Below are 24,116 nucleotides of genomic sequence, written 5' to 3' on the forward strand. Positions count from 1 at the left end.
AACAATTGATATGTACACTTAAGTATTTGTATTTATTAATATAGGTATCCAGGACGATTGAAAAGAATTTTGTATTTTTCATTATCTTAAATTAGATAATGTAAAAAGCACATTTTTATGGACCCTTTGGCACAGTGTGTAACTGAAGTTGACCTGGATCAGGCTGTATTTCCTTACCTTTGCAGACAGGTGGCAGCCCACTCCACTGGGATGGGTGTCCAGGGACACAGTGGAGAACAGACTCGCCCAGTAGCTGGTGGCCGGTCAGGCAGGAGTAGTGGAGAGTGTCTCCTGCCTGGAAGTAGAGCTTGTTGGAGCTGGGGATCCCATAGGTGGGGGTTCCTGGGTGACTGCAGGGCTCAAAGGTCTCAGCTGGGGGTAAAGGTTGCCATGAAATTTGGAATGCATATTCATGGTTTGCCAACAATGACTCCATTGTTCAAACTTTCTATCACCATCAAGATAAACATTTATACTTCTCTGCAAGAAATCAAACAGGCAGATTGGCATGAAATGTGCTGAACACGTTAACACTCCTCAGAGGAGTAGCTACAGCTTAAAGGATCAGTAAGATCTCAAGCTTGTAAAATGATGTTAAGTACAAATTTCAGACACTGGGTATATATCACTCATTGTAAACAGATGAAGAAAAATCGTGAGAACTTCTAGTTTGTGATTATTTAGAAAAGATATGTAACTGTAGAGATAAAGCTGAATGACAAATTATATCAGCAGGAGGTTACACAAATAAAAAAGGAAATGCTTTAGTGAACACCTGGTAACATACAAATCTGTGGTAATAAACAGCTCACAGGTACACACACACACACACACTTACAAAAGTTGTTGGTCACAGCATCTGCCATCTGACAGGATGTTTCAGATGCTGATGCCATTGGATAATTTAACAAGCACTAAGCATGGCTTGCTGAGTTGCAGGTCAAAATGTACTTAAAACTGACTGTATGATATATTAATTCATTTCAAACTACAGAGTGAAATATAGTCAGCAAAATACTGTTGAACCAGTGGCTGTAAAGGTATAACCTAGATGTTTAAAAAAAAGCTGGCTTTTCCAACATCTAGTGCAGTTTTAAGCAAGACACACATAAGTCCTTAAATGAAGGCTCAGAATTGAGCCTTCAATGGCAACAGTGATCAGCCTGGAAGAAAATGAAATAATGTCATATCTGTTTGAGTCTTTATATCTATATATCTATAGATATCTAATATTTTGGCAGAAACAGATTTTTGGAAAATTGTTAGACAAGCCTTTAGTCTGGCTCTCTCACTCTCTTTATATCTTGTGAACACAGCATATTATGTTGTAGTAGTCCGGTGTGCACAAAAGCAGTTTTCTCTGCGGCTGGGGAGATTTATTTCCAGGGACCCCAGTCTCCCAAAAAATTGGGCACCTTGCTGCCCCACATTGTTTCTACAATATTTCTGGTAGCTTACAGTTGTTGTGAAAGAATGCATTTTGTACCATGAGTAAGGTCTGAGTATGTCTGTTGACACTACTAATATCACACAATTATTTGTGACACTGTCTCTTTGCATTTGTAAACCCCCAACCTACTTCTTGTATTTTGTTTAACATTAAATAATGCTTACTTTCTAGTTAATGTGATTCAGTTTTTGACTTGTAACAATTTGACTGAATTTGACCATACTGAGATACTTTCATTCTCACATTTTTCATTTTAAAAAGTACAGCTAACTCAAATAACGCATGTTCATTCTAACTACACTCATTTCACAAAACTTGACACATTTCTTTTACTTATTTTATGAAGAGTTTTTTTTGAGTAAATTAATTTATTCAGATTTACAGTGCACCTTGCCAATCAATCAATCTAATGCATAAAGTGGGTTGGACTGTCTGATTGTATTAGAAAGTTACAAAAATTATGTTAAACAGCCCCCCCAGCCGCTATCAGATGATCAGACAAACATGTCATTTGAGGCACACTGAGGCATTTGCACTGGCTGGCTGTAAAAATCAGGTGAAATGTTCTCATAATTTACATTCTGTTTTTGTTACTTTGAGAAACTGTGGTACGTACGCAGGCATCTAGGCAGCTTCTGGCTCCACTTGGGGCCTGAAGAGCCACGGTTGAAGCAGGTGAGCAGGCTGTTTCCAGACAGAGTGAAGCCCTTGTTGCAGATGTACTGGATGGTGGAACCCACAGTGAAATGGGGACCAGATAGCACCCGCCTGCTGTGATCCACCTTTCCAGGGTCAGAGCAAGACACCACTGGATGTACAGAGAAAGAAAGAAGGATGGTTATGGTCAACTAACATTTTCTGTCCTCCTGGTCTTGTGTATTCCTTTGTAGAGAGACATACTTGGCACAACCTAATTATACACTTCATGCTTAAAGGAGGGTTGCTTGTTTGAGTTATAATCACTGTTTGAAGCAGGAGAGGGAACATAAGCTATGTGCAGTGTCTGCCTCACTTGTCTCAGGAGCAGGCTTCACACACTGTTGTTGCCAGCCTCCCCCATAAGCTGGGATGAGAGAAGCATCCCTTCTCTGACAGGGTGCCTCTCCTCCCTAATAAAGCTAGCATCTGATACCTGTGCAGTGCAAGTATCATAGGAATGTTGCTCTTTTTGTTAACAAGAAAATACTTGGCATAACGCCCGACTGAGCAGCTTGGACAGGGCGGGTGCAACCAAAAGTGTGACGGAGAAAACAAACAAAGCTTAGACTCTGTGACGCTGTTACTTCTGCTGCTGGGGAGGCTGTTGGGGGCAAAGGTAAGCCAGCTGCACTGACACCTCACTTGCCGTCTGCAGTCAGTCAATCATCTGCTGATAAACTGGGCCAAAGAGGGACTCAGTGGACAGTGGCAGATTCAGCAGCTGGCAGCATTCATTCTCCTTCAGGGTGGAGAAACCCAGCTGGAGGTGCATCCGATCAACACATAGAACCGCTGCCATTTATGGAGCAGACCTCGGACATTTAGACCTCCAGAACCTCCTTTTTTTTACCTGGAACTATGCTACCTGGATAACCAAGATGATCCTCAAAACCATGATCACCATGTTTGATGAATGATAAGATTACTTGGAATTCTAAGTTAATCAAGGCTAATTAACATGTCCCAATCTACCAACACTATCTATCATTATGATTCCAATATTATGTCTTCATTTATCTCATGTATTTCCTTGTTGGTGCTAAAACTGAGGCAGACACGCTCTTGTACTAAAATTGTATCCACCACCTTTCAATCTCAAGTAGATAATGCAGTACTGGCGGCAGTGCTTGTGTACTCACCTCTTTCACAGCTTGGTAGGTCACCGCTCCAGGTGAGGTCCCATTGACACATGAGCAGCTCAGCACCCACCACCTGATAACCTGGGTAACACTGGTAGGTCACCACGGTGCCCTGGACAAGCTCAGGGTGAGATGTACTCTTCCATCCATTTGCTATCTCTGGAAGCTCAGGGCAGGTATCATTACGAGCTACTTCTACAGGAGGGGGGAAGGGAAAGATGAAGATGAGAAATAAGATGGAAATGACTATAAGGTTTGAGAATATGAGCTCTTAAAGTCTGATGCCATTCTTTAGTCCAGCTAGCATGACATAAATATGCCAATGACTGTCAGTCACCCTCTGTCTGCCCACAGAAGGTGACTTTTCTCTTTAAGTAACACAGAAAGACTACTGCATACTTGTATTACAGGTTAGACTACTGTGGTGCTGGGAGCCTTCCATTGACCGAACACGAAGCATCCTTCAGGAAAAACTTTGGAAACAAAATTCCTCTTGTCTCATAGATAGAGTGCCATGCAAATCTGATCATTCTCTTGTGATTTGATGACCTCATGGTCTTTCCTCCAGTACCACCCATGTACTGTAAAAAACAGTTCTGAATAATAAATAAATAATAAATAAAACAAATTCTGAATAATATTTAGTAAAACCACAAGGAAAAAATGTATACCAATCAATTTTAGAGTGTTTAACTGTAAAATTACATCATTTTACCATAGTCACATTTTTTTTTATTTTACAGATATTTTTTGTCATTTGATTGTTAATTGATTATAGTAAGCACTTTTCAATGATGCGTAATAACTGAATTGACTGATTAGTGAAATCAAGGTCCTATGTTGCAAACAGATTAGAAATAAATTTAAGTTAAACTGTGTTTTAAATCACTATAGCTGTTACTTGGAACATATCAGTAATTGTATGGTTCATTCCATTGTTTCTACAGTGTTTTTGGTAGTTTATAATTACTGTTTTAAAGAATGCATATTTGGCACCACAAGTTAAGTTATCTGCAGTGGAACCAATCCCAGCTGACACTGGGTGAGAAGCGGGGTACACCCTGGACAGATCAGCATTCCAATGCAGGGCTGACATATAGAGACAAACAACTATTCATGCTCACATTCACACCTACGGGCAATTTAGAACCTCACATACAGACAACATACTGTAAAATGTAAAGATGCTGAATATCAATACAATCATGGAAATCCACCTACTATCAGCTATTTTTATTAATCCAAACTCTACTGATATCTGCCCTCAAATATCACCTTAGCCATCACAACAGCTGAACAGTAGAAGGCAGAGCTTCTGGATGAGGAGCTCTTCTGTGTGTGCTTGAGTTCATTGAGCATTGGTTCCACAACTTACCAAAGAAGCGAACTATGAAGCCATTGCCATAGCCATAGACATTTGTTGCAGGGTCAGACTGGAACTGGATGGTGACGTCTGCAGTAGAGGTGTAGAGTTTAAAGTGGGACTTTGATCCTCCATACTGACCCAACACTTTGGCTGTGAGGTCATCTCCATCATAAAAGGTCAGCAGGTCATTCTTCCCAATGTTCAACCTGAAACAGGAGACACACTCAGAGTAGAGTCTGTACCTAGAGTTTTCCATGTCAACCAGCTTTAGAATCATTTTGATGATATTAGGTTTTTCCTTTAAAGTTTTTTTTATGTACATAAAAACAGATGGATATAAATGCACCTCACACTCTGCTCTCATTGACATCACCTTTAAAGTCCTTGTAAAGCAGTAATACTGAGTCAGTCACACCACAGAAAAATGGGCTAATAACCACCTAGCTAAATTTGAATGTAAACTAATAATTACACAACTGTTACAATTTAATTGTCAAAGAGTCATGAATTGTGCTGCTTTGACCATAGCCTGTAGAAATGTAGTTTAAAAATGTCACCTGGGGCGGAGCTATCTCTTTTGTAGAGAGGAGATTTAGAGCATGGAAGAAATGGCTTAGCTGAGAATGAAGTGGTGACATGCTCTTTGCTGTTGCTAATTAATCACTAGTGGCTCCTGATAAAACTCATTAGCCAGCCTGAGATTGAGCTATTAATCACAGTAGAATGCCTGAAAACCAAAGGTTCAAGAGGCATAGACTGAATCCACATGTGGGAAGAGCAGACGTGAAATCTTTATTTTGATTTAAATTTTTCAGTTTTTTTAACAGACAGTGCGCAAATTTGTTTAGTTCAGTATCTTTCCCAAGGATACTAAGAGCATGTATAATAAAATGAGTATGGCTTCTCCTGAGCTCACAGTACTCTATGTTTATTTGATTGCTGACAGCCTCTCAGTTGCTCAGAGAGCAGGACAGATTGAGAAATATTTTCAACTGGTGTCAAATTTGTTGTGATTAAAGTAAACAAGGCTTGATCCGGCTCTGCAGCACATCTGTAGCAAAAAAATCAATCGCAGCCTCAATTCCCCAACACTAATTTGGTTTAGTTCAATTTGTAAAAACAAGACTGAGTTCGGCCTGGCCCCCAGGACCAGCTGCCAACACATTTCACCTCAACTATTCACTTCATGATCTGCTATTTCCATCTATCCAAAAATCTGAAATATAGGAGGAAAATTCTTGCAGTGGCCATATTGTTGAAATTATGTCAATTTAACTTTTCCTCTTTCATAAAAAGTTTGAAGGAAATATGTTTAAATCTATCACATTGTAGTGATATTTATAATCTAAACTTTTCTCACCTGAGAGAATGCCAGCGCAACGCTGTCATCAAAGCAAAAGGTGACAACTCTAAAAACATATTCTGGTTTGATGAACACTTTTTTGTTGACTACATAATTCCATATGTGTCCTCCATAGTTTTGTAATCTTTATTTGTATTATTTTCTACATTGTAGATTAATACTGAAGCACTATGAAGAACTATGAAGGAACACATATAGAATTGTGTAGTAAATGTGTAGTAAACAAAAAAAGTGTTCAACACACCAGAATATGTTTTATATTTTTTTATTTTGATGCTGTGTCGGACGACCTGGTCTTCACAATCACCTGACCTAAACCCAACTGAGATGGTTTGGGATGAGTTGGACCACAGAGTGAAGGCAAAGCAGCCAACTAGTGCTCAGCACCTCTGGGAACTCCTTCAAGACTGTTGGAAAACCATTCCAGGTGACTACCTCATGAATCTGACTGAGAGAATGCCAAAGCTGTCATTAAAGCAAAAGGTTTGTTAACACTTTTTTGTTTACTGCATAATTCTGTACGTGTTCCTTCATAGTTTTGATGTTCTCAATATTAAACTACACTGCAGAAAATAAATACAAACCATTGAATGAGAAGGTTTAACTGGTGCTGTGCACTGTGGGTCAAAATTGTTATATTGTTTTTGTTCTTATTTTCAACTGTCTATTGTGTTTTTGTTACTTCTTTTTAGTAATTGATGGTTAAATGTTCCCTGTGTATGAATTGAAAATCCTTCTTTTAGGAGGTGTGATTCTGTTTTGGGCAGGAAATTTCACTTGAATTGTAGCCCACAGCAGTTTGTCACTGAACTTATCTTCCATGTGTTCTAAATAAAGCTGGCTTAAAAAAGTCTAGTCTAAGTGCAGTTGGACAGTTTGCTCCTTTTTTTGACAGATTGCCCACAGCCTATGTGTGTTAATGTCTCAGCAGTTTGTAGTAACGTACAAGTACCAATAGATGGCAATAGCAACATTTTAAGTGTAACCATCTGTGGGTTCCAATCAGTGAAAGTGACTGAATTTTACACATCATAGTAGAAAGCAAACTTGACAAACAAGGGGGGGTTTGCAGTATGTGGTGGCAAATTCAGGGGAGAAAACTGCAAGGCACTTTAACACTGGCCCAAGAATAAACAGGTACTGGACAAAACAGAGTAGCGAGCTGCTGTTAGATGGTGAGAACAGAGTGTGGCTGGGTGGAAGGCTTTCAGAGTGGAAGATAGTGACCACTCTTAGTTGCACTGTTTCATTTATCAGAATGAGCTGCAATTATGCCATTTCATCAGCAATATCATATTTTTGAGTTTGGATTTTGCTTGCAGCTGAATCTGATCATTATGCAATATTTGACTTTGCTGTAAATGTAGATATAATAATACATTATTGTTTGTACCAGGAAAAGCTCATGTATTGCTTTTATGTTGTGACACCTGGGCATTCTTACACTCCAGTATGTGACTAGTCATACTGCATTTCACAGAAAGAAATGAACACGCCAAATCAAGATGTGCAAAGCTTGTACAGACAAAATGCTGAATTAAGGGTGTGAATTCTTTTGTAAATGAGTTTTTGACTTTAAATAAATTTGCAAAATTTCCAAATCTAAAAGCATGTTTTCACTTTGCTGTTATGTGTTATCGAATGTAGATTGATAAGCAAAATAGCAATTTTATCAATTTAAAAATAAAACTACAACACAACAAAATGTGTAAGAGTGAAGGGGCCTGAATACTTTCTGAAGTGAAATTGGGAGTGATTTCAGACACAGCTCTAGTTATTTGGCTTAGGATTTTTACATTTTGAACAGATGACTGGTTGTTTGTCCATGCTTTCAATTTATAAGCTAAGCTAGGGTAACTATGTCTTGACAACACGTCTGCATTTAAGTCAACACAGAGACATAAGAAAAAGAAGTGCAATTGCAAATATTTTGTTAGTGGGGTATATTTGGCACTAGGATCAAAAACTGGTCAAATCTGTATGTTCTTCAAATATCTCAATTTGGCTATTATGGTACACCTGCACAGGTGTTTTCACTTATTGTGCCTGATTAGACCTCTTCTCGGGACTGTGTGGGGATGTACAGACTGTACTTGAGTGATATTTTCCCCTGTTAGCTTTATAGCACCTTTTAGGGCAGGACAACTTACACCTTTATCAGTGTTACTGCTGCATGATGACTGCACATAACATAGCTCTAATCAGCAGAATAACTGAGAAGGTCTTTTCAGGTGTGTAGAAGCTTTAAATGTTGTTTATAATGCCTTACTGGGATCACTTACTTGCCACATTCGAAAACAAAACTTCTAGTCTGACTGTGATAGTGTCTCAACTTAAAAGACTCCTGTGGAGAATAGACATTTACTCATAACTCATTATGCTGTTCCATTTACATAAAACTTAGGATTAGAATCCTGGGACATGTAGGACATAATCATCAAAAGTAGATGAAAGATACCAAATATAACAGAAAAGATATATTGATAAAACAAAAACTGATTTTATAATGTAACCATGTGTGACATGGATTGTTTCTTTAATAATGCAATTACCATTTAGTTTAACAGTTACAGTCATTTGAAAAAGCAATACTTTTGCTTTCCATCCAGAAGTAGTGCAAAGTGGGAGAAACCGTTATTTCATTTATTTTACTTCCCTCACTTTCACATTAATTACACCTTTCTCTCCCTCCTCTTTCATTTGAAGGCCAGCTAGAAAAGTCATTTGATACACCCTGACCATAATGTCCATCCACCACACAGATGGAGCAGGAGATACGTGTGCACAGGTGTCTGGGTGGAATGTGAGGAACCAATTCCCAGGACATTGTTTAAGGCCTCATATATCTCTGTACACTGTCTAACCCTGAGAGCCCAGGGAGAACAGCTGCTACTGATAAGCTTCATATAAATGCTCAGACACCTGTTAGGCATATGTTCAGACAGGGAGAGGGCTTTGTGCTAGATTAGGAGGATCTCTCCATGGAAATCTCTGTTTTGCTATACACCTATGAGGACTCTTGGAAACTGGACCACAGTGTGCTGACACCTCAAGTTTAGTTTCAGCTGCAGACTTTTCAATGCGTATCCTTTTAAACACAGATGGTCACACACACAGTACAATAATATCCCCACTACCAATCCCTAAAGGCTGCAATGTTTATCACATACCACAATACAGAAATGGGCAGTGGTTAGTACTGTTGCCTCACAGCAAGAAGGTTCCTGTTCAACCTGCTCTGACTCCAGCCCCCCCACGACCCTTAAGGATAAATGATATAGACAATAGATGGACAATACAGATATGAACACTAGACTGGTCATGATACAGTGATGTCAGGGATCTTGACTTCCCTTCCCTCCCTTCTTAAAAAAATCAAAATCTGCATTTATGTCAATTTATACCAGCACATAATGGATTATGATGAAATTAGTTGTGCTTTCCAACAATCAAACACAAAAAGGGATTATGAGCCACCACTGCTGCTGATGGTGGCACAATGTCCAGCAATCAGTGCATTCAGTGGTCATTCAGGAGTAGCTGGTATAGCCAAAACAGTTAATGGTTATTAAATCCTCAAATCCCCTGATATCCAGGGAAATCTCACCAAAATCTGGTCTTGTTCCCTCAGAAAAATATTTTTAGCATCTGCGTAGTATTGTGTCTGTGGTTTATCTGTACATGTGTATATTATATTATTGTATGTATTGAAAGAAACACACTTTCTTCAAACCTCATTAATGCTTCCATGTAACTGTTGTGAATACAATCTAACTTGAAATGCCAGCAGTGCTGTAATCTAGCTCACTATTTCACTTTCAGTGGTTTCTTGCTACTTTACTTTTCATATTAAAATGGTAATTTGCAAAAGAAGGGTCTTGCAAAGGAAGGATCTTGTTTATTTCACCCTGGTGTATTTCTCAGTAATGTTGCTATTATGACACTGAAGAGATACAGGGGAATAGGGACTTGCACAGAACAATATATATTGGGGCAAGCTGTGTGAGCCTCCTACAGATTTTCATTTAAGCATGATTTTCTCTGAGTCTCTTAGTCTGACTGACAGTACACACAGGAAATAGCCACCTGGAATGGTCATTATGGCTACAGGGAACTACATCCTGAGAAACTGTGAGGCTGACTTGCTTTTTTACTGTCTTCTCAAAAAGCAAAATGAAATGGTAGATTATCATGGTGTCTATTATACAGAGGATCACAAGTTATTACACTTAAAATGTATGTTAAAATGTATTTGTTTGAACTGAGGCACACAGATGAGGAGCTAAATTAAATGGAAGAGGAAAGAATAAGAATGGAAGCTGATGAATTCAGACAGCATACTTCAGGAAACTGGTGTGTAATTACAACAAATACATTTATCAACATTGTTGTCTTGAAGACTGTGTTCACTTCAAAATCAAGTGGGAGAAGGCCCTGGACCAAACCATTAGCTCTCTCCACACAGTAAGAAAAAGATGACACATAAAACAGTCTATTATGCAAAGGAATATAATATGAGTAATAATATGAGTTGGATAATTAAGAAAAAAAAGAAAAGATGTGTCATCTCAGAGTAGTGTTCTGGTCAAACTACAGAGCAATTAGTCACAGCTGGAGTCTTTATTGTGCAGTGGTCAATGAAAACTGCACAATGTGAATCATGATTTTATTGTATCGCATTGGAAACTTGCAGGCAAATTGAGACTACACAGCTTTACACACACTGATGTTTAAGTTGCACCTGCGGTTAGTTGCAATAGATGCTCAATGTGGCTTTTTCCTGTGTTGTGATCAGTCAGCGACAAGTGTTTGAAATCCATCCATTATCTATACTGCTAATCCTTGAGGGTCGTGGAGGGCTGGAGCCAATCCCAACTTGAAATCACATAAAAATCAAAATTTAAAAATAAAAATCAAGTTAATTTGAAATGCTGTTGAAAGCTCACACAGCTTGGTCTAACATGATACTTTAACCACAGGTGTTAAGTGTAAAGTTAGCATAGCCCACAGAGTCACCATAGCTATATTTATGGGAAAGGCGCCAGGCTAAAAAAAACTGGAGTTATCCTTTAATTATCCTTTAAGCGTAGTACAAAAAATGTTTTGTTTTGTTTTTCTAGTAGGTGTGTTGTTGCTGTTGAATTGTTGGTATTGCGTTTGTATTGGATCATTATAGAGCCAGCCAGGAAGAGAGGTCATTCTAACATGGGATCACTTCAAGTTACAACAGTAACTGTCAGTACAGTATTATAGCTATGGTCTGTCTCAAGTCTATGTTAAGTAGCATTACAGAAAAATGATGTTTATGAGTAGTGTATCCATTAGGCTATAGCTTAATAGACTCAAATTGCAAGGGCATGAAAAGTAGTCACATTCTTCAAAAAGAGCACTACAGCAAAAGTTAATGTTAATGTTAAACTTGTATGAAACTATGGGAAAAAAGCCACAACACAGCTAAACTACTGGGACAGAACTTGGTGTCAGTGATGCAAAACAAGTTTGCATGACTGATCCACCGCTGGAAAGATCAGAGGACCCAGTGGCTTACTGGCTGAACCATCAAAATGTGTACCCTCATCTGTTTAAACTAGCAAAACAGGTTTTATGCACGCCAGCATCATCTGTTCTGTGTGAGTGAGTATTCTCCAAATGTAGTGAAGTTGTGAGAAAAAAAAGAAACTGGCTCAATCCAAAAACTGTTGAAAAAATAATGTACCTCAATAAAAATCTTTGACTGTTCCCCATCCCACATAATCACCCCCCTGCCATAGTTACACAAGCACATACAACCTATGCTATATTTTCCCAGCACTCTCTCCTCAATAACACAATATACACATTCATCAATATTTAGTTGTAAATAGAACATGATATTCTATCTTAGTGTGTATGTGCATCAAGGAATTTTCAAAGCAAAGAATCCAAAGCTGATCAAAGCAAAACAAAAGGTCTTTTCTATAAAAGTAAAGTAGTTTCTCCAACACTGCTCATTGAGTTGAGTGTGTGTGTGTGTGTGTGTGTGTGTGTGCGTGCGTGTAATTAAAAGTCTGTCCACCAATTAGCCGGCCTAATTTGATTGCTGCCTTGTACTTCACCAGGAGAGGTCACTGTAACAGACGCTTCAAGTAATGAACCCATTTTCGAAACAACTGGCTCAAGTGGTCCAGTGCATCACAAAAGCTTCATTTGCCCATCAATACAAACAGAGATACCAAAAACTGGGCCCCTTCCTATAGGGCTCCAGCACTTGCTGCCTTCACACACAAGTTGCATTCTCCTTGATGGACTGCCTCTATCCTGGTTTTATACTGGAAGCCCCTCCCATGAATCAAACCACTGTTCCTGAAAATCAGTCAACTCAACTGATGCTTTATCAACAAGTTAATTCCACTGTGTACATAATAATTACAATTTACAATATATTCTCTCATTGAAATGTCCTGTTGGGTCAATATTGAGGCTTAAACATTTCTCCCCTCTGTGCTAGCCCGCAAATGGTATACCCTGGGGCCCTACTAATAGATATGGAACCTTCTGCCTCTGGTTTGGCAGTTGGATCAGGAAACTCAGCATGGAGATGATGCCAGATGGGTGGCAAGGTAACATTCAATAAATTAAGATAATTGCAATAAGTGACGTTGAAATTAACCATAGGTGTGTGTGTGTATGCCTTTGTATGTGTATGTATTGCCACTAGCTGTAAGTTTTATTTGCCTCTGCCAGGCACAGCAGGCTGAAAGGATTTATATATGAAGTAATGTTAGCTTACTCTGGTCCTAGAATAGCATTAGCATTAGCTAATGGTAGTCTTTAGGCCTGAAACCATACCGTACTGGGAGACAGTATAGTGCCACAGTGATGTTAACACCACACAAGAGATAACTATCTATCTGCCGGCAAGATGTATTTAATAATAGAATTGTATGACCTTTGGCTATGAATTTGACTGTGTACATTCTACTTAATGGAAGGCATGGGATTACACCATGACAGTGGCAGTTCAACGATTGTTTTAATAACATATGCATATCTCCATCCCCGAAACAGAGCAAGGAGGTAAATTGCAGGGCAGCATTCATCACAGAGGAACAATGAGTGCATATGACTGTCCTAATGTTACCATCTATGTCCAACAACCAAGATGCCATTCATCAAACCAAACCAAAACAACACTCTGAAATGGCTTCAAATTCCCAACCCTATTAAGACACAAGCTGCATATTCCTTATTATTACAGGGGTTCAGGTTATTTACTTGTACTTTTTAAGAGTTAATTCAGCATCCTAACAGCTGACAGTGACCTTCAATTTAAAGCTGCTGTCACTGAACATGATTCATGGTTTTGCAGAAACTCAGATATCAATGTTCTGTCTGGTCATACACTTAAAGATTATTATGAGGATGTGGATGATGTGTGACTTCATGAGAGAGAAAGATTGTTTTGATCATGTGCATCTACTACTACTCATTTACTTTACACCACCTTTGCATGGCAGTTTTACAGAAGCTATTAACTTCAAAATAAATAAATAAATAAATAACATTATTCCATTATTTTCACAAAAAACACAGGTAGCAGGATGTCAGCATGACACCTTCTCTTTGATTTTGATTCTATTGTATCTCTATTCTATGTATTGCTTTAGGTTGTTGTATTTTTCACAGGTTTAATTTTCACTAAAATCACCTGCTCTGCTAAATGAACAGCAGCAATTACTTATGTTGCCAGACTTCCTTTCAAAAACTAGGGGAAGCCATTAATCAATCCTTCTCAAAATACAACAGGAGCAGAGGTGTTGTTCAGAGAGAATGAGAGACAGAGAGAGAAAAACAGAGCTTAAGATGCAGCCTATGTAAATGAGCCCCCCCTTAATTTGCTTGCAAATTGCAAATGATTTTCGATGGCTGACTGACTTATCAGCCTCTGACATGGCAGGGTGTGTTGTTCAGTGTCTTCACCTTGGCACAGCAATCACAGGAAACACACACTCCCATGCTGTACACGTGCACCCTCTACTCCATACAGCTGCCATTACTGGGGTGGGGGAAGGACTCCCAAACAAAACCTTCCTGATATAATTAGTTTTCTCTGCTGCACCTAATTAACCTTTGTCTGTGTGGCACTTACGCATTGCATTCACAAGCCGAGCACTGTGTCATTAGCAGCGCATTGTGGTTTTTTATGTGTTTTACCAGTCATGGTGAGGTAGCTCTTTGTAATCTTCAAACTGCTTTTATGGCTCTGTTTGAAGCCAGGGACTGGTGTACGTATTATCCTAGGAGTTTTGTTCTGATTAGATTTAAAGAGGAAAGGGACTGCAATAACGTCACTCTATGCATACCAAGGGGCAAAGGGGTGAGGAGCCAGATCAAACTTTACATATGAAAGATGGATACGTACACTTGAATGTCCAGCATGATCCTCTTGTCCTCCTCGACATGGATTCCCCAGATACAGTCCTGGCCTTTATCATAGGCCTCAGGCCAGTTAGGAGAGAGCACTACTCCAGCTGAATCTGTGATCTCACCACTACACACAGCTGAAACACACACAGATTCAAAACCATGGATAATGTGCAGTTCATATTACCAGCACACATAGAGCTGGTTGTGAAACACTGCTGATACAATACTTGTGTTTTAGGGGCCAATACTGAAACAATACATTTTTTGATACCTTCCTTTGAGAAATACTGACATGTTTTTCTAGAGCTTTTTCTTTCATTTAGTAAAAGATGTCAAAACCTTCAAATATCAATAACAATAATAATATCTAAACACAGCTACACAAGAAGTTTGCCTAAATTAAATACAGTCTAAAATGGGCAATGCTTAATTGATTTAAAAAGTTGTAGCATATCACTAAGCATGATCAGTAGTAAATAAATAACATGATATAAAGCAGGAGTTGACCTTGCTGCTGGGTTTGGTGTTGAGTCAGTGCTGAAGGCTAAGCTCAGTAACAGTAATGTTCGCATTTATAAGGAGAAAAGGTTACATTTAAACTGAAGAGGAGACAATACACACTTGAATTTGCAGCATGCCAAGAATCCAAGGTAGCTACAAGCTACAAGGTTTGATATCATCACTCTACCTACCTCTAAATTAACTACCTATGCCCAAGGAGTATCCAACACTTAAAATAAATCTATGCTCAAACTCACTTGACAACAACTGAATCTGATTCCCAAAACATTACATTCTGTTTTTTACAGTTATGGCAGATGTCATCCCTGCTCTTGGTTTGACTCTGCTACATTTCTTAAGTGTTAATTTCACCTGGATGAAAATGCTTCCTTTGTTGTTATTAATTAGAATATAAAATTCATTGAAGATTGAGGTTACTTGGACAGCCATTTTTTTAAAATAAGTCCTCAATAGAATCCTTATTAAAAAAGTGCAGCTGCTTGAGCAAGAAAATTGTACTAAAACTCTGAGGTGTAAAAATGTTATGTGAAAATGAGCAGTGTACACTATTTTATTATAAATTGTTTATTTCAGATTTTATAAAATCTTATGTAAAGTTGTACCTGACCTGCAACAATAGTACCAACAGCCTTACCAACCTTACTAACGCAATGTCTATTTTCAAGTGAAGTATGTCATCTAAATGCCCAAATCAAAGTTGTAATGTACAAACATGATGTAATGTCAAAACAGGATGTATCTAAATGTAGATAGATCACTTTAATTTGGCAATAAACAGACATACAGACCTCTGCAGGCGGGCTCGGTTTCATTCCACTGTGGATTGTTGAGGACCACACATTCAATGGTGACAGATCCTTGTTCCAGGGTATAGCCAGGGTCACAGGAAAACTCCACCACAGCTCCCACTGCCCAGGTGTTGTCACTGCTGGTCAGGTTACCATATTTCACAAAGGGCTCGTAGCAGTGGCCTGCTGCAAAGGCTGTGGATAAAAGGTGCAAGTTATGGTATAAAGACATTTTCAGTGATGGAAAGGACTATCTTGTTGCATTGAATATGAATCATATTCAATATGCAAGCTTTTCTGTGTGGAGTTTGCATGTTCTCCCTGTGCCTGTGTGGGTTCTCTGGCTTCCTCCCACAGTCCAAAGACGTGCAGCTTAGGTTAACTGATAACTCTAAGTTGCCCATAGGTGTGAATGTGAGTGTGAATGATTGTTTGTCTCTATGTATTGGCCCTGTGATGGACTGGCGATCCGTACAGGGTGTACCCCACCTCTCACCCAATGACAGCTGGGATAGGCTCCAGCCCCATGCTACCCTTAACAAATAAGCAATATAGATAATGGATGGATGGATGACATTAATTTAGGTATCAAATATTCAAGGTATTGAGAAGATCTACTATTGAGCTTGGTTCTGATATTCATGGTTACCAGAGGTCAAACTGTTATGATCAGCATAAGCATGATTCACCAAGAGAGCTTGACACACAAGGTGACTACTTCAGAGGCAGCCAAATTTGAATGAGGTATGTTCTTTTATTGTTCTCTCTTACCAACTTAGGCACAAACGCAATCTTCTGGAAATTTCTCTTATATGAAACAGCAAATCCATTTAAAGGAAACATAATTTCAACTGGATTACAGTTTCTGTAAACATGTTGGATGTATCAGTGAAATGTTCACAGACAACATATTTGTTTTCCACCAATATCCAATCTAAAGATGCATTATCTACTTGTAGTGACAACAGCATCGTGTCTACTCACTCACGGCACCTGGTTAAAGGACCAGTGTGTAGAATTTAGTGGCATCTAGCAGTGAGAATGCAGCCAACTGAAAACCTGTCCCCTCACCCCTCCTTTTCCAAGCATGTCACACATGCCATCAGGTGACAAAATGGTGTCAACTACCACATCAACTAGTCTGTCAAGTGAAGAGGTTCATATATATATATATAGCTATATTTAGATATTGTAAGAAGTTGTTAGTCTGTAAAACTACATGTAATAGCTGACATGTGCTCTCTCCTGTCTTCTTCTTTGTCATCTCCATCTTCTGCATACAAGCTGCGATGTCAATCTAAAAACATGAAAGGCCACTGTTTCGTTCGGTTTATTCTGGGCTACTGTAGAAATACAGCGGTGCAACATGGTGGACTCTGTGGAGGAGGACCCACTCCCTACGTAGATATAAATAGCCCATTATGAGTGAATTAAAAAACAAAGATTATTAGTTTTAGTCATACACTAATCAAAATATACTCATGGATATGGTATTCATTTTCTGCCGCTAGATCCTCATAAATGTTACACACTGGTCCTTTAAGGTCAGAGAAGTTGTTTAATTCTGGTTTAATACACAACAAGTTTACAGTTCACTTCAGACACAACATATTTATTTATACTAAACCAAAACCATGATCAAACCCTAGCCTAGGACTATGCCTTTGCCTGCAACCCAACTTGCATTGCACCCGTCCTCACTGCCTATCCATGCAGGTGGTGGGCCCACAGGGTAGTAATAGGTGGGTACGGCATAACTTAAATTCTTTTGCTGAAGATGTGCCAGTGCCATGGACATGTTGTGAATTATGCTGACAGTGATTTAAAAAAGTTATAATGTTGTGCACTGAATACTGTGAGGGAGGGAGGGCTTTTAAATTGTGGTGCTGTGTTGTTTTATTTACCTTTGTACTATTAGGTGTTACTATAGTGTGTGAAGAGACATACAGTTTGAACTAATATGTATACTTTGTGTTAAAAGAACATATCCTCCAATGCATCCAGAACAATTTGGCTATATATCAGAGCTGAATGCAATATAAGCTTTAAGATGAATTTCTGACTTCCAGAAACTTCCAAACTGGACTTATTGGACATGCTCTTTTGAGGATTGGGACAATAGAGGCTCAAGGACAAAAAAGTTAGAAATAGCTAAATGAATGCTCATTAATGATGTTATCTGTTTACCAGAGTGGGAATGGTTTGTGAGGAACAATCAAATCTGTTAGAGGACAAGCTGAATAGCATTACGTCCTGTTAATAGCCATAAAGAAGTCCATTGGAAATATGCATGGCTGCTCTCTTTGGACTTAATCCCATTTATAGCAGTGAAACAGTGGCCAGAGCAGATTACTCTGATTGCATTTCCAAGTGATTCTCATGGGCTGGAGACAAGCTGTTTATTTGATGGTGAGTGGTGAAACAAATGCGAGGACAAAAGATAAGAGAAGCTCACTGATATCTCACCCTGACAGTGTTGCTTGAAACTCACTGTAAAATACATCACATGGATCCTAACACACAAGATGATGTTGATAAAAGCTGCAGTTAATATTCTGTACCTGAAAGACTGCCATATTACACAAGACATAAGACAAAATAAGCAGTTAATGCCATGGGCAGAGATTAGACAGCCTGTGTGTCATATGTCACATGTGGTCCTGTCAACTTGTGGGGTGGACAAAAGAAACCTGAAACCTCCAGCACAGAGAGAATTTATCAGTATGCTGTGTCAGCCACTGCCAGTTACAAGTTAACAATCTAACAAACAACATAAATAAATGAAAGATACCAACTACGCTTACGATTCTGATGTTGCCAATTTTGGTGCACAACAAACTCCTTGTCTGAGTCTGACTGAGACTCAAACGTGTATGACTGAATCTTGATGGTACAAGCAGCGGTGGTGGCCGGGGCATATTCATAAACCCAGAAGTGAGTGTAGATGTGCTTTTAACAGGGTTTTTCTTAAAGTGGGAAAGTCATGTTTAACATTTACAAAATGTTAAAAATGTTAATTATAGCAGAGTATTTTTATTTACATTAAAATGTGTTGAGAGGGGAACTTTGAAGGTCCCATATCATGGAATTTTTTTAAATATAAACTGTAAAATAAAGGCTGTACAAATGTAAAGTTGTTTACTACTGCCATTCCTCCAGCTCTCCCACAACAAGATGGCCCCTGGACTTTACAAGTCATTAAGAATTTGATTTGGTTTCTATGTTGAAACAGTAACAATGTTAGTAGTATTAATTTCTAGCGTCATCACTAGATCAGGGCAATGGTTAGTTCTGTCACCTCATAGTAGGTTCCGGGTTTGTGCCTGGGGCTTTTCTGTGTGGACTTTACATGTTCTCCTGACGTTGTGTCACAGTTGGAATGAATTTGTGTAGTCTGAACTAGTGAATTAGCATCTTTTTGTATAAAGTTCCTTTATACTTTATATAGTGAATGCTTTCTGGTTCCATTTTCTGTGAAGAGCTCACATGTTTGTTGCATGATAAACACCATGTCACCATAGCTCTAAAGCTTACCTTGGTACCTGATTGCAATGCCAGTGGATGTGCCTGTAGCATCTGTAGTCAGCTCAATGAAGAGATGCCTGGAGGAGCTGAGTAAACCTTCATTAGGCAGATACTCCACCTCATATGAATCATACAGGGTAGCTGCATTTATGCTGTTACCATTCTTGATCAGCAGCCTAGAAGGAAATGAGTATAATGAAAGAATAATTAGCAGGGTTCTTCCTGTCATGATTTCTGTGTCAGCCCTGTTTATGTGGGTCATTCTCCCCTTGTCTCCTGCCATACTAAAACTGCCCACTATACATCCTCAGGCCTTCCTCCTCTTCCCAAATCTACCTGTTCACCTGGTTCCCAATCCCAGCCACTGGAACTTCCCTGCCTATCTACACATCTATTGCTCATCTCCCTCTCTCGTCTTAGTGTCTCTCCATTTGTGCTGTTCATGCTGCGGACTCTTCCTACTATCTTGCCTGCTGCCTGTACTTTAATACCCATTGTTTGTTACCTTGCTGCCTGCCTGTCCGACCATCTGACTGTAAGTCTGGTCTTCTTCACTTGTTCTATTAAAGTAACTTCACTGCACCGTCTTCCCTGCATGTCTTCCTTACCTGTGCTCCTATGGCCAGCTGTGACATCCTGGTCATGAAATTTAAAAAAACTAGGCTTTTTTTTTTTAATTTTCCATGTTTTGACCCATGTATAGAGAATTGCTTATTTTATGTTACAGATCAACAAGTGTAAAAGCACTGTCTACGGACCAATCACTTCTCTTAGAAAATGGCATCATTATTCACAGAGGATCACATGGAGCTTGGTGTGTGGAGCCTGAGGAGGTCTCTCAGGAGTTAAGACTGTTCAGAGACTGGCAAAACCCTTTAACTTTTCCAGAGGGCCAGCTCCTCAGCAGGAGTGCACTCCTGTGTAGGAGGGCCCCTCCTGTCTTCTTCATTTCATCTTTTTGTGTTGGCTGTGACAATTCTGTGTGCTTTGGTATAGCGACCATCCTACAACAAAGACTGAAGCACTAATGCCTTGTACTTGTCATAGGCTACTTATAAGATATGAAAGTAAACCTACTTACAAACCAAGTCTGTTTGATGATGCCGAGGTAATAGCTGTAAGAATATAGCAAAAATTATCATGCACGCCTACATCTCTGCAACACATTAATTTAATGGAATACATATACAAGTATATAATTAGATCTACTCATGCCCTATTCATGGGTTAGTGAAATTCTAAGCCTATTACCCTGCAAATTCCATTTTTTTCTTCCTGTATTTGGCCACAGCAACTGTTGTAGCCTGGACTATATGTTTAACTTCTTTGTATTTGTCTAATATTCTAGTTTGCTCTTTGATTGTAAAATATTTGGCTCTGCTGCTTGAAGACTTGTTTGCTACTGGCCAAATGCTCCAAACACTCCCCCTTTTATATGAAAACGAAAGATGCAACAAAAAGATATCCTGTGTATATTTTCTTGCTTTGGAGTGCAGGCTCTAGACAAGGCAGACAGCTATTTTCATAAAATAAATAAATAAAGTGGTGTGGACCAAAACTGAGCTAAAAGTGTCAGAGGGTGAAAATTGCAATCAGATGGATACAAACACAACTCCAAATGAATATTCATGTTGCTTTATGTCTTCTGGATATGTAAAAAGATCACTGTTGGTGTGATTACCATATTAACTTTCATATATCTGCTGTACATATATATATGCTTTGTCTTTAGTTTGTTCTCCCAAGAGCTTGAAAAAAAAAAAAATGGAACTTTAAAGAATAATTTAAATGGTGGGATCACAAAGGTGGTTGGGGGTAAAATAATGTTTGAACTCTCTGAAGTCAGAGTGAACAAGAGGGGTTTCCTGTTTTTTCTGCTCTGCTACGACTGACTGCAGCGTAATGACCATGAGCTGTCAGATGATCAGACAGCTTAAACCCATAATCTGAACTATGTTATTTGGAGGTAAATTCTTGAATTGGTAATCTCTCATTGCACAGGAAGACTGTGTATACACAACTATGGTAAGAACAGTATTGTCAAGTGAGGTGTAAGCAGAAAGTTGGGGTGTGAATTGCATCATGGATGTTTACAACCAGGGGGTAGTAGTGAAGGGAATAATGGAATTAAGTTGCTCCATTAGCTTTTATTTCAAAATACAGTAATCAGCACAGTAATGCAGTCATTTGTCAGTGTAGGGGTCAGAGTAAGATGGCTCTCTGCCTTGTGTGTGTCTTATGCTCAGGGTATAATGAAGACCTAAAAAATGTGATAGAAATGATGTTCTATAATGCTGTAAAACTTCATAGTGAAAGCTTCACACAGTAATTACAGTACTAAGAGAAAAGATGGCAGATTTCAGGCTTCTTAAATGTGTTCTAAACACTTCATTACTGATTACACTGAACAACCTCTGTCAATGCACGTGTTTACTAGATTCTGTTATTTCTACAGGCATGACAATGGATATATTAAAAGAAGAGGGGGACACGCCTAGTGCAGGGCCCAGATTTTCATGCTACGGACAGTTTGACTAATAATTCGAAATAAATTGGATTAATAATTTTAACTAGCCCATTTACGATCATTAATTACACCATACAAAGATACAGCACAAAGAGCAGCTCATCAGAATTTCTACTAATGTAAAATTCCACGGCAGACAACTGTGACCCAACTGATGCTTAATGTTGTCTTGTCATCTGCAGTTGGAAGGTCTATTGTCAGACTCACTGTTCATCCCCTGCATGTCACAGCCTCCCACAGCCTCCTTCATGGTTCCCCATGGAGGTCTGCATTGATCTCTCCCTGCTCTGCCTTTTATGACTTAAATTATTCTTCTCAGGTAGTAGTTTAACAGCATAACAGTGCCTTGATGTCAGACTAAAATCTATATTTACATTTATTCTTGATGTTTCTGTCCTGACTGAACTGAGCTGAATGTGAAAATGTTCTGTTTATTTCTCTAAAGTGGTGAACAGTTTTTGTTTCTGCACCAGTTTAGTGAGGAAACGACACTTTGTAATTCCCCTATAAAGATTTTACGAAACTCCCAGACATCATGTGGATATCAAAGGATGCAGGCTTTTGAGTTTAATGCATTTTTTTTTTCTAGTTAGCCATTGGTTTCCATGGGTTGTGTAGCTATTTGCTTTTTCATACCGTGCACAAATTAATTGAATAGGAAAAATGCAATCAAAAATCTTCAACTTTCTTCTTATGTTTATCTGATCAAGCTTGGAACTTACATCACTAAAATCATTAAAGTGATATGTATAGAAAAACCAAAACAGTAGACAGCTGAGAGAGAAGCAGCAGACCCTGTTATGCTACCTTTTACACCCATGTCATATCTAACTCATCACTTGTTCCAGATCTTTTCAGTTTCTACTTACCTCTTGTCCATCTATGAGGTATATATTTGCTATGTTCATTAGCTAACTGCTTTCTGTCATTTGGTGTTGTGAAGGTGTACAGCGGGTTTTTACAGTTTACATTTTTATTGTAAAATTTTGGCCATTGTTGCTTTGAATAGTTACTTTTTTGAAGCAGTCATTATTACCACTACCTTGAGGTAGACATCTAAATCCTAAATGCTCAGTGACCGACATGTTAGTAGTAGGCAGCTTTCAGGCACAAGTATGCATTATTGTGTGATCAGGATGTTCCTGAAAAAAACGCTACATACAGTAAAGAAAGGTAAAATAGGATAAATGGTAAATTGACTGCACTTATATAGAACTTTTCTAGCCGTATCAACCACTCAAAGCACACTACAGGTCACATTCACCCATTCACATACACACACATTCATTCACTTTGATGCTACACTGGGGGCAATCGGGGGTTCAGTATCTTGCCCAAGGATACTTCAGCAAGTGGACTGGAAGAGCCAGTGTGGTGTGTAATTCCACTTTTTCATTACATGTTACAGACAGACCTGATTATTTTCTTACTTTACAAAAAGTCATAACTCTATGAATATTTCCTAAATATTTAAAATATAGTATAACTAGAAAATACATTTTCTGCAGAAAATGCAGTGTGAATGCTGCAGCCTGAATGGATTGCTGAAGCAATGCTTAAAATGGCTGAAAACACAGTTGAAATGCAGAAGAGAGTTAAAAGCCAAAAGTAATATCTGAAACAATGCTTAAAATTGAATAGCAATAGTACAATATATGAATAGCAGAATAACAAAATTGCAGTAAAAGCTGAAATAGTATATATAGCAAAAAAAAAAAAAAGGCTAAACAAGTATTAATGTTCTGGAAAAGCTAGACGTTTTGATAGTTGAATGGTTTGCCACTGGGGGTAACCAATAAAATTTCACAATGGTTCAGTGACCAGAGGAGCCTGGGATCAAACTACCAACCTTCTGATCAAGAAACATCCACTCTACTTGGTGCGCCACTGAAGCCCTCCCTGCGCGAGGCAACAAACTCATCACCATTCATTTTAAATTACAGGGGCCTGCACTGTTGATTCTGAAGGCCTCAAGGCAGATTTCTGTTAACTTGGCAAGACAAGGCTGAAATCTGATTGGATAAAAGCTCCAACATAAACAGACCGTATTGGAAGCGGTGCAACCAAGAAGAAATGAAATGAGATGAAGAGAATAGATTACTGGGAACAATTTTTATTATTACATATAGTATTAATGGAAAAAAAAATAAATAAATGAAAATGTAATTCAGTGATTGTGACAGTGTTTAGGCCAACAGAAAAGGCCTTGCTGATCCTGACAGCCAAAATCTGCGTACGTTTATCTCTATTCCCTTAATTCTGAGGCTAAGTAAACAAATTAAACTCCTTTAAACCTACTTAGTATAAACTGTGCCAGTAGAACACGCTATG

At 38.7% G+C, this 24,116-nt stretch overlaps 1 protein-coding gene across 1 annotated transcript in view; it reads right to left on the minus strand.

Annotated features, from left to right (window-relative positions):
• sez6b (seizure related 6 homolog b) overlaps window positions 1–24,116 on the minus strand; it is a 166,666-nt gene that overhangs the window by 12,227 nt on the left and 130,323 nt on the right. Inside the window, exons 7-13 of the mRNA XM_018700932.2 lie at window positions 19,268–19,434; window positions 15,734–15,928; window positions 14,419–14,557; window positions 4,664–4,860; window positions 3,289–3,483; window positions 2,067–2,258; window positions 178–372 (exon numbers count right to left, since the gene is read on the minus strand). Of these exons, the coding sequence (XP_018556448.1) occupies window positions 178–372; window positions 2,067–2,258; window positions 3,289–3,483; window positions 4,664–4,860; window positions 14,419–14,557; window positions 15,734–15,928; window positions 19,268–19,434 (1,280 nt within the window). The remainder of the gene's footprint in view (window positions 1–177; window positions 373–2,066; window positions 2,259–3,288; window positions 3,484–4,663; window positions 4,861–14,418; window positions 14,558–15,733; window positions 15,929–19,267; window positions 19,435–24,116) is intronic.

The sequence above is a fragment of the Lates calcarifer genome, linkage group LG21 (genome assembly GCF_001640805.2).
Source record: "Lates calcarifer isolate ASB-BC8 linkage group LG21, TLL_Latcal_v3, whole genome shotgun sequence".
NCBI lineage: Eukaryota > Metazoa > Chordata > Actinopteri > Centropomidae > Lates > Lates calcarifer.